Consider the following 15,742-nt stretch of genomic DNA (forward strand, 5'->3'; position numbering starts at 1 on the left):
TGTTAAGCGATCAGCGCCGCCCATGGATACCCGCAACACTACAGGAGTCAGGTGGTTTATATATATGGTTTTTCTATTCATTTGTCTGTTCTGGCGTTACGCGATCGGTAATACGCGACGCATGTTCCGTCAAATATGAACCGACCCTTAAAATTATCCTACATCTTATTAATGTTCTTTTTTAATCCTTATAAATAATTAAGATACTTATAATTAGATTTTTTACTATCCTTATGTACAAATCTACGTTTTATTGGCAACATCATGTCCGAGATTAATTTTACATCTTATTTAATACTTGACGGGCAACACGTACTCCACTTGTTTTAATGTACAGTTTTCTCTTATATATCTAGACATACTTTAAATAAATAAATATACATAATGTAAAAATAAACAAACCGGTGCTATAGAAGTTTACATTTTAGTTTCAAACTGTCGTACTCATAGACATTTAATGATTACTTAAACTATTCCTTAGTTATAATTTTATTCTGAAAACTATTGCTAAGGACTGGGTTAAGTAACTATTAAATGCCTCTGAGACCGGCGGTAAGAGTCATTTGGCAATTCAAAACTGATTTTTTTGATTTAGTAACAGATTCATTTTTGCTTTCAAATTAGTACTTTTAATATGCACAGTTTGTTACGGCTTACGTTTTAAGAAAAAAATATATAATTTAAACCTAATTAAGACTACATAACTTGTTCTGACATTCTGGATATCTCACAGAATTTTAAAGAACAAGTCATTTCTAACATTAGTACAACATTGTTTGGGATTCTTTATTCATAATTTTTATATACAGTCCTTAAATTTATATTATAATCTGAGTACAATCGGCTAGGATGAAACAATTATAGCTGAAAGACAATAATTTTGCAATAATTGAAGAAATCTAAAAGATAGAAGTTAGACAGTTCAAGAGAAGAATATTATTTGAAAGAATTTATTGACACTAAAGATCTAACCTTCGTCGAATCGAACACGCGTCGGAAAATTTACTATTACTTAGGTGTTAGTACTTGGGCCTATCACAGCCATGCTGCTTGTCAATTCACTTTTCGTCGACCACTCTCGAGACGGGTCACAAATTCGCAAATATGACGACGACAACGAATGGAAAAATGATAAGAACATTCTTTTACTAGCTAATTGTACTCATGATTCAGCTTACCTAAAGCGTATCCTACTGTACATCTACATAATTAAATACTGTCACATTACGTAAAATTCAAGCCATTAGCCCATTGGTTTCTCAAGGTTACTCGTAAAGAACCTGAGAAGTATTTACAGTACTTAGGATCTAATTATGGTCATACTTAAATAGGCACGAATTTTTCACGAAGTGGTTATGTGATTGAATTTTTAGATTATGCAAAATTTAGATAAATTTTAAGATGTTTCCATTGCATGGTAAGAGCGCGGCAGCAACACGTGCCATTTTTTGGACACATTTTAGTTTTACGCAAACGTAATGTACAAATCCATTGGTGTTCAATAAAGAATTTATTTATTTATTTATTTCTGCCGCGCTCTAGTCGAGGCAAAGCCAACTGTTAATGTTTGCGCAGCAGTGTTGTATGTAAAAAGTAGAGTATATTAGCGTTGTTTGAGGTGGTAATTTGGTATGATTTGTCGGTGGTAATAGAAAAAAATCTATTTAGGTAAGTTTTTATGGAAAACGAAGCGAAGAGTTCTCTTAATGATAAATGATCAGCCAGCATCTATTGTTTACTAGAGAATACTAACCGTTACTTAAATACCTTTTTGATGTATGTTTCATTTGTTGGTAATGTCGACAAAATAATACTTTTTCAATAACGTTAACATTCGTTCAAAAGTCATTCACTATTTAAATACGACCTTGTTCATCTTACTTTCTAGATAACTTAAATTGTACTCTGTTATGTACAAATCTACTTTTTCTCTGACAACCAATTCACATTTGACTCTCTAGAATACTCGCAGAGGTCGTATTTACAGTACTATTTTATTTTATTTATAATTTACTGTTTTATAATTAATTAATTAATACTTATGTTACTTTTAAGATTACCGCTAATATATCCATTATTTTCTTTCTTAATTATTTACTTACCTACATAATATTATAACTTACTTACATACTTATTTATTACCTATTGCTACTTTTTTATGACATATTTATTCTTTTAAACATAAATATATAATTCTCTTATATACAAGACTACTCATAATTTCTTAATTTGGATGTGTCTTTTAATTATTTATACAGTTTTCTTATACCTAATGCCCTGAGAATTGCTTTATGCTAACTTATCTACTTATTTGTCTTTTTAGACTTAATGTTTATATTTATACAGCATATATTCTCTTTTATGTACAAAGCTATTTTTATTTTGCGCCTAGACCATCATTGACCCTCTTATTTACCTTTAGAGGTTATATGTACAAGTCTACAACTATATTTTAACCTATACATTATCTTAAAAAAATCTGAGTGCGAACAAATATTGTACGTTTTTTTCCTTGTTGTAAGAATATTTTGACTTGAAAATATTGTGTTTGTAAGAGCTCAAGATTATGAGCTCCGGTTATGGCTTGAAATAAGACGGGTACTATCCAGCAATTACAGAAGTAAACCATGAATAGTCATTGATTAATGGATGTAAGCCTCACAGTTATTATTAAAAATGACTAATATAGAGTAAAACAGTTTAAAAGCAGTTTTTTGTTTTTTTTTACTTACTCATTGTTTCTTCGAGTCAGTTCTTGTAGCTACATGCTAATTGTTACGTGTGGATGTTGTTTTTTTTAATTTTTTTTTTAAATAAAACATTTTTGTTATAACATAATTCAGTTGAGTCAGTTTTAAGTGATTATAAATAAATTTTAAATGGTTTTGTAGCGTTAATTTTATCTTTAATCGCACTCATGAATAAGAAGTGATTTGTTAATCCTGATTTTTTAACAAGAAGTTGATTGAATATTTTTAGAAAATTATAATAAAGAAAACGTACGAACTTATTGTGTTTGTAATAAATAATACAACTTTGGAAGACAGCAGACATTTTACTAAAACTATAGAATTTATTTTTCTACACTGTATTTTTTATATATTTACCCTATCACTGTACAGCCTACTTTTTAATAATACTCAGACCTATATTACGTTAGCAAATATATTCCTCCTCAGATTTTCCTGATTTCTTATATTTACAGTATTTTCTTAGTTTAAAGTACATAATTTACTCAAGTCTAAATCGAATAAAATAAACAGATATAATAAAATAATACCTGAAAATGAGTTGAACTAAATTAAAAATGCAATCTTGACATTTTCAAGAAATGGCAAGAAACAATAATAATATTATTTTCTGTTTTTCTATTGAAATCTTTTTTCTTATAGCAATTTTTGACTGTTTTTTATACAGTAGTTTTCAAAAGGATTATCAATCGGTTTTGTACGTGTAGCAACTTTAAAACTGTTTTTGAATAGGTATATTAAGTTTCTATTAGTAATTAATTTGGATTTGTATCATTTGATGATTGTTTTGTTGTATCTCTGAAATGTTTTGAATAAAATGAAAAGAATGAACAGAACATACATTATTCTACGTATTTTATCTCTAATTTACCCTAATTATTAATATTATTGTAAATTACCTAAATCTATATACAAATCTACTCTAGTAATACTGTGCTTGTTGCGTGCCACATGTTTTGTTATATGTACATATATATCTTAATTTTAGAACCTACGTTATTATTTAAGTAAAAACAAATTTGATTTTGTAATAACTTATAATAACTTGAAAAGTTATAATAAAAAGTAACTGTAATTACTTGACGTGTTTTGAAAAAAAAAAACCATTTTGTTTGCAAAAAGTTTTGGCTATTGGTTAAAATTTGTACCTGAGAATTAAGAATTGCCTGATTTGAAATGGAATTAAAAATGTAATAATAAATGAATAATTAAACTAGTTCTGGAAGACCGTGAGACCTTTACTAAACTAACTTGAAAATGAAATGAAATTTCATTTTCATTTCAAAACTAACTTAGCCTACCTATTTAAAAATGTAGATTAGATGATACTTAAATCTTTATTAAATTTTTAGCCTCATTATTTATGAATCTAATTAGCCTACTCTTTTAATAAAATACAGACCTACTAGATTTTGGCACATGCACTTTTTCATTTCCTCAGATTTTACTGAGTTTATATATTTACAATTTTCCCTTAAATATGTTAAATATATCTTCCCTAAACCTATTATAATAAATAATCTTAAAAAAACCAGTATTACCAAAATTAAAATGCATATAAACAATTACCAGAAATATATCGGCAGATAAATAAATAAAAGCAACGTACCAGCTTTATTATGTAATTTTGAATTTATATATGATCGAAAAATACACAAAAAATAATTTTAATGTATAAAACCAATTTTGCGCCATAAGATATTGAATAAAATTTATATATTGAAAAGAAATGTTTATCATGCCAGAAGAAGTATGAAATACAAATATAGGAGGATCATTTTGCAATAAGCCAATTATGAGCAATTTTGAGCAAAATAACAAGTATAAAGTGAGCAATTTTGAGTAATATAATAATAAATAATGAGCAATTAATTGAAACGCAGTCAATTTATATTGAGCAAAATAAAAATTATAAAGCAATATACCTATATACTACTTATAATTCTATTATACCTTACTTTAATGGAAACTACTTAAAATATTATGATACAAATCTACTTTATCTTTGGCACATTATTTCTCTTTATTCTCTGGATTACTCACAGAGAAAACTTATCATAACTAATTATCCTAATATCTTAAATATTAATAAAACTAGACAAACCAGATATTAAACTGAGCATGACATAGATATCGAACATACAAAACTCGAATCAATATAGATACACAACAATCTTGTTTTGAGCAAAATTAAAGGAATTTTGAATGGTTTTTAAGATGAAAACTGACTAAAAAACAAACAAAAATGTGTAATGTTTTCCTAGTGCTCTGTAAATTAGTCATTGGATGATTTTCCCCCTCAAAAAAAAAAAAAAAAAGTGCTCTGTAAATTAGAAGATATTATATTAATTCGTAGTGTTGGCACACTGAGATAAAATATAAAACAAGTATATTGAAAGTATTTGAAATAAAAATTACTTAGATTTACCTTATGTAAAATACTATTCTATGTACAAAATATTTAAATTAATAATTCTTACTATTCTAATGGAACTATCTTACCTTTAAAATTTGAATGCCTGTCGAAGAAGTATTTGTTTAAAATATAAAATTGTTGTTGAGGTTTGTTTGTTGGTTGTAGTTGGTTTACTCATTTTTATTTAAATGAACCCCACATTATGTGTAAGTATTAAAATGATATAAAATTTCAAAGTTTTCGTTTTAATAAACAAATGTTATTGTTTATTTATTTTGGGTAAATAAATTACTTTCTAATCTTGCAAACGACTTCTCAAAAGAAAATTGCAATAAAACATTTTAATATCCGTTGTAAATATTCTAAAATTACGATGTTTAGGAAACAAATGTTCTAACTGTTTTACACACACAAATAAACTATTAAAAATGTAAATGTACTGCAGAAGGAAAACCCGTTAAATCACGTTGCGATTCTCTTGAAAAAAAGCAAAAATTTTCCAAGGAAAACTTAGCTTTGAAAACGTTTTTTCTCAAAGTTTTAACAGACAAATCCTTGAGCATTACTGAGCGATGGCTATCAAATAATGTTGGATTAACTTCCTATTTTGCCGTAGATTTTTGGCACATTATATCACAATATAGAACTTTTGAAACGCAGTTTGGTTGGCAACGAATTAATGAAATATCCGCGATGTGCAATGGTTCAAAAATGACTTACAGGTTGAGTATACATATCGATGATGTTGTTTTCATTGAGTATTGAATTATTTACATAACTTACAAACTAATTTGAGATCTATTCGTAAATCTTAGTCCTAAAATGTTATCAAGAGTATTACGAAGGTTAAAATAATAAATTAATTGTAAATAGAAATGTTACGAGCAGTCCAGACGATACAGAATAAATAAGGTATACATATAATTTAAACACTCAATCTTTCAATCAGTCTATATTGTATGGACTGATTTATCCTAGGTGCCCTAGTGTTTAGGGCTCTAGTTTGATGGTTGTATCTCAAGATGGCGGCTCGGGGGGCGGAGGTGGGCCTGGGATGGGCCCTTGCAGGAGTTTCGCAGCGGCTGGGAACCCGGTGAGGTCAAAGCCTGGAGGCGGCACGATACCCGCAGCTGTTGCTGTACTCTGGAGATACGCAACTAATCTGTGAACAAGGATTATTAGATTAAAAGATTTGTTATGATGATAATGGTTGTATTGAGAAATCTGAATGCTGTAAGGACGGAAACTTTCTTATTTTTTAGACGAAGAACAGTATGGATCTGTCCACGTTCTGTCCACACCAAGACGTTCTAGTTTACGTAAAATGACGTGTAAACTAAACAGTTTAGCAGACGTTGCCAACAGTGAACACGTGGTTACCTTCTGAGTTCCTCCAACGCACTGGCCTGCATCAGGATGTAGTTCTTGGCGAGCAGTAGAGTTGCAATCTTGGACAGTTTGCGGACAGACGGCGAGTGAGCATACGGTATCACTCCTCGCAACTCATCTAATGCATCATTCTGTAATAACACAAACACAAATTATGTAACGCTCGACAAATGATCAGTTTCCTAGAAATGCAGTTGCACAATTACCGAAATAGAAATGGAAATCTATATTAGTCTAGGAGTAATGGTTTTGAGATAGCTCTGGTTTGGAACGTGTTGGGTTAAGGACAGCTATGGATGGATATGTATGTATGTTTACTAGTTCCTCGTAACGTAAATAATACACGTATTGAATTTTATGTTTCTTTGTTTTACTAATAGCAAGAGTCTTCTCAGTTTTCTTAAGTTGAAGAGGATTGATTATCTGTTTATTACTTATCCACTATATAACTCCCTAAGTGAGCAGAGTAATGATACACATTACTGTGTATTGTTAATATTAAATTAATGACGATGACATATAATTACCAGATCGTGCATGCGGCGTCTCTCCCTCGCGTTTATATTCAGCCGAACATTCTTCCCTTGGCGCATCTTCTGTTTTGACTTGGAATCGTTGATAGCTCTGTAATTTATGCCTTATTTAGTTAATTTTAGACCCAAATTCGTCGTAAATATTATTTGATTGCATACTGCATTAAAACTATATTTAGAACAGAATTTCAGAGCCAACTACAGTTTGTAAGTATTAAATATATGTACTTTATTGGTTGTTAATTTTATGATTATCTAACATTTTGATTACTAGGAAGTATAGTAATGTTGTTGTGTAATACCATTTAATGCTGTAATTAAATTGAGAATTTATTGATGTGAATATTTATAACTCTGTGTGTAATAGTAAAATAATATTTGGAAGCCAAGCAATGTTCTTTGTTAATAAGTTGCAACAAATATTAGCACGTATCTTGGACGACGCAGAAGGCTGTCTATAAAATGGTCTCTCAAAATGTAACTAAAAAATATAACTCAAAATATAACTAGCAAAAATAACCTGCACCTTTACTCCCTTCGAACAATAATAATCGATATGGTATTATTATTTTATTAAACTCAATATAAATAAAGCGGTCAGTCATGCAGATTTGAAAATGGCGTTGAAATAATGCTGTCAAGGTATAAAACTCGTGGGTACCATTGCGTATGGTGTGGGGCCCCCTTTAGTTATGATTCGATAGGGGTTCGCATCAGACAGAGCGAAACAAGTGGCAAATACTCTTTGTGCTCCATGAATGGGATTGTATGTCGCTAACGAGGGGCCACCCCATCAAGGGGCCGGAGATTTGGACAGCAAATACTAATCGAATTGTGTACAATCTTTAACTGCGTGGTTGGATGTTTGAAGATAAAAATATTGCAGCTTTGTGATATTGAATGAAATTTGTGTTGTTTTTGTTTCTAATTTGTGTTAGCTACGCTTATTTGGGACTAAAGTATTTGTTTTGAATTGTTAATCAATATTTTAAGTGTAAACCGAAGTTGATATAAAGCAATATTGTTTCAGCTGTTTCTTTTTCGAACTTGCACTTAATGGAGTTCGTGGTATTAGTCATATACATAGTGTAAGTAAATAGCTTAACCGAATCTATTCTATTTATCAATCAATCAACCATTTATTGTTAGACCACATAAATCCAATATTGTTAGTAACATAGTAATCTTTTTAGCTAGTGTTAGTAAATTAAATTAACCAAAAATAAATTCTTGTAACAACTCACATTCTTAATAGTCACCATATTAATAAAAACAAAAACTATTTGAGGGCTCGGTTAGAGGCATACACCTGCGCCTTAGTCCAGAATGTATACTGTAACATTCCAATTGACTTTTGTACTAAACTAACAAATTCCAAGATGACAGTATCTGGATTGTATTTAGAACTATTTCCTTTGATACATCACCGTATATTTACATCGAACCGACTTAGAATCAATATTAGCTAAATATATGCATTCTAATTCAGGTTTATGATGCATAAAATGGTCAGGTTTATGTTTATATACATACCTATATACATGTTTATATGTGGGTGTCTGGGATTGCACCTATTAATGCATTTGCAATTACAGTGTCAAACATTTGCTCCGAGTGAAATGTATACCTGTTGTGTATTTATGTTCCTTTGTACAATAAATGAGATAATGGTCCGTTTATTTTGGATCTGTATAAACTATGCTAAATATAATAGCTTTGAAATGTTCTCAAATGTTAAAACGGAATTCAGTGTGATTTGTTACACTTGGTTTGCTTTGATTCATGGATGCTTTACTGCAAATAGTTTGGGCATGATATAATCGTATCGTAAGTTAACCTTTTAATAAGTTAGTATGTATTTAAAATAACTAATTGCTGCTTAATTTAATCTGTAGAACAAGTTTCGAATACTATGCTATAACTATACTACTTATAAAATGTATCTGTTCGCCAAAATGTATTAAAATTATTCAAATTGGTCAAATCGCAACACATGGTCTGTGCAATTTAATATCCAAATATACGTTTGTGTGTTATTTTTCATTCTTAGAATTATTGTTTCACATAAATGAATATATTTTAAAATGCAGTTAAATCTGCCCTGAATGTATAAATACATTTACTATCGCGGTCAACGGTAGCTAAAGTACTTGTCGTAGGGGAGGATTGAACAATATACCCCATTGTGCACAGATGCCCCTAGAAGTGCCGGTGTTACTCTGATTATAGACTTGCAGTGAACATGTGTGCATCTGTCACACAAATACGATATGAATAGTGATATGGTTTTTTTTCGCTCTATTTTTGCCATATGTGCTGTTTTTATTTGACATTTGTGGGCTTTTTGTAAGTTGTTTTAGACTTTTTTTAAGGTCAGTTATTTATTCGATTATGATCCATTATTAGTTGACTAATATTGCAACATACAAGGCATAAAAATGGCATGAGAACAAATAAATAAAAATAATAAAATGTTTAAAAGTAATAGTAATGGAGCGCCTTTCGTATACCTTTTCTTACTGAATCACAACAATCCAAAATATTTTTAATAGTAAAAGGTAACAAAACATCATTTTATATCTCTTTAGTTTTCTCTTACTTACTCTTTACTTTTCAAAGTGCCTTCCTGATCTAAGCAAGGTACTTTGAAAACTTTGACTTTTAATCTTGACAACAATGAAGACTTTTTATATTTTTTTAATAGCATGGTACCTTATATTGTCATCCTATGCGATGGTACAACAAACAAAAGAAATGGTGGGTAGTGATTGTTTAAACTAGACTAGACATTTAGTTAATATTTAATTTAATCTTTCCAAATTATTTGCTTATTTATAAACAAAAAAGTTAAAGCAGAAATTATCTTTGTTTGATTGAAGTAACTTAATGCAGATAGCTCTCATTCGAGGACATGCGTGGGTACTAGGTACTTTCATATTATTGATTCTGCATCTATAGAGTTATAGTTATCTACATATAGTACCTAGGTACGCCATCACAAGCGCATAAAATCAATCCCTCAGGCAAATTCGTGGAAATGCAAGTCTTTTTGCTTCTGGACCACAGCGCATGCGCGAAAAAACATCTGCTTTTGCTTACAAACAGAAATTCGGCCATTTAAAAAAGCCGGATGGGAATGAAATGTATATCAATATTATGTATTTAGACTGGAGATGTTGATGATATACAGAGCAGGCTATCAGGTGTAGTAGGATTAGCAATATGTTAGTTGGTAAGACTCACCTTTGTCCATAGCTCGTGCCTGGTTCGGGTTGGTTCTCGTCTGCCGGGTAGCAATGCTGTGGAGGCGGCGGAGGCTGGCCACCCTGCATGTAGAAGCCGCCCAGGCCCACGGCTCCCAGCGGCGTCCTGCGGCCCGGCACGGACTGTGGTGGAGAATGTGACTCGCCCAAGGGCACTCCATCCCAAGACCTCCGCCCCTCCATCGTTTAAAATAAAAAAAATTAAAACATAACACTAATTAAAAACACAATTTAAAATATTTTATAGCGCGACACTGTCAGACGTATGATGTTAGAGCCGCATTGACAGACAATGTGTCGGGTACCGCCGGAGCGGAGTGGTCCACAGATCGATCGCAGTACGCAGCTGGGGTGCGCACCCCTCTCATCTCGCCGGTACGAGCTTTGTTCTCGAATGCGATTTTGATTTATTTCAACGGCGCGTGTGCGGCCGGCCGGCGACGTAAAATTCGATTATTAATGCATTTCAACTGATAATGAGCTATAACTATTATTAATAACTATGTTATACTTAATGCCAACATACAATATCACAGTCACATTTATATACGTACATAACTTATACCCAAAAGAGTTTTCACTAAAAACAAACTAGACACAAGTTTGTTTCTTTTTCAAAAAGTTATTTATGATTTAAAACTTTTCAATAACCCAAGTCTTCAATTGAAACAGACAAGTCAATATACAAATAAGCGAGGAGACTATTCTGAGAACAAAAATAAAACTATTGAAAGAAATGGATCGTTGTGAATACAAACAAAGATCTGTCCATGTTTATGGTCTCAATAAATGTTTATATAGTCCAAAAAGAATCATGTGTGCATAAATAATACCTAATAGTAAGGTAGTGCACATTGAACGGTAGCCTTAAACGGAGCTGGGTTCATTGACTCCTGCTCGTAAATCCCGGTTCGGACACAGTAAAGTCGAGTCCACAAATATCTATTATAGTTTCGTTGCCATTAATAAATCAAAGCTTTGGAAATTGTTATCTTTTGGCAGCTAAACCAATAGTGTCCTATATACTAGGCGACGACACTAATTGATGTAAGAGTAATTTCATTTGGTTCTGTTACTAGTTATAACTTGACATATTTATTAAACTGTATAAATAAATACATAGTATGCCAAAAAGTAATGGATAGATTACATTACTATTTTTAAATTATTTTTTAATAAATGTATATTAAAAATGCAGTATATTAAAATTATTAGATAGATATAAATACTACTAAAATATGTTCTGTTACTCAATATTAAAAATAATAAAGTTCTTATTCATAATTTTGTTTTATTTATACAAATATCCAAAAGTACAACATCCCATCATATTATTTGACGTAATGATTGATTTTTTCCATTAAATTAATTGCTGGTATAATATTTATACGATAGTGTTAAGCTAAAAAGTTCGATATACAGTCAGTCTTTGTTGAGTTCTACTTCGAAACGAAATTGAAGACTTGCAAAATTTTTGTAAAAGCGATAGATGAAAAATGTATCAATATATATTTAATAGCAATATATGTATATCAAAGATAAGTTCGTATATTTTAAGGATATAATATTTTACAAGAAATTATCAGAAATACTTTTTCTGTCTTAATTTTCCTATATGAGTACACCTTAATTCTTTGCAAAGATAATTTATATGGTATATCTGCAACTGGGTTAACTAAATACGAGCGAGTGTGAGATAAAAACATTCACATCCATCACTCGGTATTGGATTTATAGTCCATTTAGTTTATTATATTATTGTATCAGTATATATTATGTCAGGTAATAAGTGTTCCGCTGCCATTTGTCTATATAGGAAGTATAAATTAAAAGGCTGATAAGATTATTTAGTAAGAGTTAGGTACACATGTGGTATATAGATATTTGTAATGTAATATTTTCAATATGTTGCGTTATTTTGTTTTGTTTACCATGAACGGTATTATATTGCCCATGTCCATAGTTGGTAGCCACTATGTGGTCATAACATAAAATGCAATTTCCATCGACCATATGATCCATTATCTAATGAATATAGATAATCATGGAGACTGGAATCATACCGTATATGATAATTAGCTCGTACACTATTATAACGTACCAAAAAGGTAGTAAACTTCATTTGGTAGAAGGCAAAAGTGTTCTTATATTATATTATACATATAATGTTGCGCTCACTTTCTCATCTTGTTTATTTACTAAATAGAAAATATCTTTACTGTTTTGGACGGAAAAAGCAATCGTATTAGTCACCATTTCTATTGTAGATCCAAACATGTTACACATTATTTTAATGATCCTGGTTTCCTATGAATCATGGAATACTACTGGCTTCCAGACACAACTCACCCAAATTTTATAGTTTACAAGTAATTCCTCTTTATTTTATTAACAACTCCCAACGAATGGTTTGTTTTCTATGTCAATCAATGTTCTCATTAATTCGTATAGCTTTGATTTGTGTTGCGATGTTTATTTACAAATTGCAATTATAGGTCACCTGAAATAATTCCATGACCTTGATAGTTTTTTTGATTTATAATTTTGGAATCATTTGAAGATAGTCTAGAAAAATTGCATGGAATGCCATTCTTTTAAAAGAAAGCCCACGCTTTGTGAAAAATGTCGGATATGTGTATTTTCGGTGATTTGTGATATTTGTTTAACCATGTGATAAATACTGAAGGAAATTGGGTTAAATACTCTTTTTTTTCTCTACTAATATTATGATAGTAAGAATTATTTTCTGTAGGTGTGGCAAAAATAAAAAAGAAGTGTGCAAAAAATGCAAATCGTATTTTTTTCTTTTGAGTAATTGTGAAATACGTCCATAAATACTATTTGTCCAGTCCAGCTATCAGCAATCTTATTATAATTCTGTGTACTACTTTTTAATAATTTAGTTGCGCCATGATATATTTTTGTATTACTTTTTAATAATTTAGTTGCGCCATGATTTATTGAAAGTATTTAAATAATGTAGCTACATGATATATTTTCATAGTATGTTTAGACTCATTAATTGTAACCCAAATAACCTTATTCGACCATATTATGCACATATTTTGATCTGTGTTTTTAAAGCCAATTTCTTATCTTAATGTAGACAATCTCTTTTAGAAGGAAATGTGGGTACCTAACGTGCATCAGCACTGGAAATAAGATAGAAATAAAACATAAAATAATTATTGTAAACGTTTAATATTATTAAAGCTAATCAATTAAAAATATTTACAACTTATTCCAATCAGTTCCGACGTTTTTGTCCCCTTAACAATGTACAATACATATTTACATTCCTCAATTCTGTTCTCATCAATATAATTTTATGGAATAGTTAATACTTTAACAATAAGACATGAAACGAACTATGTTGTAGCTTACAAGATGATGTAGGTAAACAGAACTACGAAATTACGTAGCAAAGGTTCACATACTACGGCGTAGCAGTCGTAGCAAATGCGTAGCGCTACAACCTACTTCGTTTCTAGCCTCAGTAATAATTTTGCAAATCAAGGTAAGGCATTCACGTTACATTTCCCCGCCGCACATTCATTTTACAATTTTCAATAATTTACAATTTGAAATTTACAATGACATCATAATTTATGATATCTTTAAGTTTAGTGTTGATTCGTTATACATTGCTTATTTATTTTAAGTGCGGCGGCCTTACAATAACTTACGACGATATCACACCAGCCAAATCTTTGCTTCGCAATATTTACAAGTCCTACCATACTATTCATTATTACTCCATCCCATATGACAGAATACACGTAGACATTTTGTCTTGTAATATACATTTACATTGTTTTTTCAGACCGTCTCTTATCACTCCAGCCAAACATTCAAAATGTCTTTTCACAGCCGTTATTCTATGACTAGAAGATGACTAATGATTAATACAAATAATATTTGTATGTATATACGGTATACATAGCATAACAATGCTAAACATCCAACACTTTTCGTAAAATGTGAAGTAACAATAGAATTTATAAAGACTTTCCACATATAATATATTACAACAATTATCTGAATTTTAAAATGTGATATATTTCATTAATTCACCACTTTTTAGGCCTGAAGGGAAACTGTACAATTGGTCTACTTTAATAAATGTATCTATATATAATTGTAACTCCAAAATTTTATAATCTCATTGTTATATATTTCGTTGTTGAACTTCACTTAAGGTTCAAACACTATTTAAATTAACTTTCCACCATATAATATATATATTTAGCATACGAAAACTGCATAATGATTGCACATTTGCAAATTATCATCGTCCAGATGCTATAAATTGAATATCGTGATTGAACCTTAAGTGAAATTCTTAAAAAAATATAGGCCTAAAAGTTAACGCGGTGATAGGTTCCATAAAAGGTGTCTTAGCTTATACAAGACTTATTTTAATAATACTGTGAAAAAGTAGAAAATTTTAGGCCATATCAAATTGATATACTAACGCATAGAAAGGTACACATAGTATACGTGGTACAGTAATAGTCAGCCACCTCGCGCTGAAGATGTGAATAGTTATCAATAGAACGCTTTATACGATAATATTATGTATACTCTGATTTATAATCTCTATAGATTACTTTATAAACATCAACATACAACAGATATTATACGGATTCTTTGATTACATTTATTCATAAATTATGCAAATGAGTATTTAATTACTGAGTTAATAACATGTCATAGTACTTAGTTTTATGTAAGTAATACTTTCTTTCACCAATCAGTAAATATTAGCAGATCTTTGGCACATCCATATACCTGAGTAGAAACACGTCATCGTGCCAATATTATGCAATTATTGTCAAAATTACCTAAACATCAATAATTCATAAAACTGATTCACTTGATGTTTCAACACAATGCCATACAAGCATACATTAAAAGAAGCTCACGGTGCACGAGTTACATGCACACTATAATAATATTGACTAGTATCTGGTCTTTGGTGAAAAGTCCACGAGCTCCACACTAGATCAGCACAAGTAGGTCGCAACACCTCGTCCTCGTCACTGCGGCTTATATGATGGTGGCGGACAGAGGCGCGGGGTGCGCGAAACGAGCGGGCACGGGCAGGCAGGCAAACCACACTGCGCCGGCGCCGGCAAGGCATCAGCGTGCGCGATGCGCAGGCGCGGCCGCCGGTCAGGGAGCAGCAGCGGCCAGCGGCGGCCGCGCCGGGGCGGGCACACGCGGGCACGCGACCATTGAACCGCTGCGGTTGGTCTGGCTATTGCCACCACCACCTGTAACAAGGAGACATCAAAATTAAACCTCGTACATTAATTACACCACACATTCAAAATATTTTCGAATCGAATCGAATGTTTATTATTCTAATTTGTATAAATCTGCCATCAC

At 31.1% G+C, this 15,742-nt stretch overlaps 2 protein-coding genes across 6 annotated transcripts in view; both read right to left on the reverse strand.

The window, feature by feature from the left end:
* Window positions 1-5,122: 5,122 nt before the first annotated feature.
* Window positions 5,123-10,688, reverse strand: LOC118273701 (class E basic helix-loop-helix protein 22). Its single transcript, XM_035590798.2, has 4 exons — window positions 10,332-10,688; window positions 7,083-7,179; window positions 6,547-6,686; window positions 5,123-6,328 (listed from the first exon to the last, which is right to left on the reverse strand). Exons 1-4 carry the CDS (start codon window positions 10,532-10,534, stop codon window positions 6,184-6,186), a joined length of 585 nt encoding a protein of 194 aa, XP_035446691.1. The 5' UTR covers window positions 10,535-10,688; the 3' UTR covers window positions 5,123-6,183.
* A 2,845-nt stretch (window positions 10,689-13,533) lies between these two features.
* LOC118273439 (ras-related and estrogen-regulated growth inhibitor-like protein) overlaps window positions 13,534-15,742 on the reverse strand; it is a 29,992-nt gene continuing 27,783 nt past the window's right edge. For 4 of the 5 annotated variants that reach the window (XM_035590412.2, XM_050695546.1, XM_050695553.1 and 1 more), the window contains exon 7: window positions 13,534-15,627. In XM_035590412.2, the coding sequence (XP_035446305.1) occupies window positions 15,527-15,627 (101 nt within the window). In that variant the 3' untranslated portion in view covers window positions 13,534-15,526. The remainder of the gene's footprint in view (window positions 15,628-15,742) is intronic. The other variant, XM_050695562.1, reaches the window with a different exon arrangement.

This window comes from Spodoptera frugiperda, chromosome 1 (assembly GCF_023101765.2).
Source record: "Spodoptera frugiperda isolate SF20-4 chromosome 1, AGI-APGP_CSIRO_Sfru_2.0, whole genome shotgun sequence".
Classification (NCBI taxonomy): domain Eukaryota; kingdom Metazoa; phylum Arthropoda; class Insecta; order Lepidoptera; family Noctuidae; genus Spodoptera; species Spodoptera frugiperda.

Coding starts and splice junctions, on each gene's coding strand:
- LOC118273701 (XM_035590798.2), bottom strand. CDS start 10,534: ATGGAGGGGCGGAGGTCTTGGGATGGAGTGCCCTTGGGCGAGTCACAT. Junction 7,180..10,331: donor GGCACGAGCTATGGACAAAG/GTGAGTCTTACC, acceptor CATAAATTACAG/AGCTATCAACGATTCCAAGT. Junction 6,687..7,082: donor GACGCCGCATGCACGATCTG/GTAATTATATGT, acceptor GTGTTATTACAG/AATGATGCATTAGATGAGTT.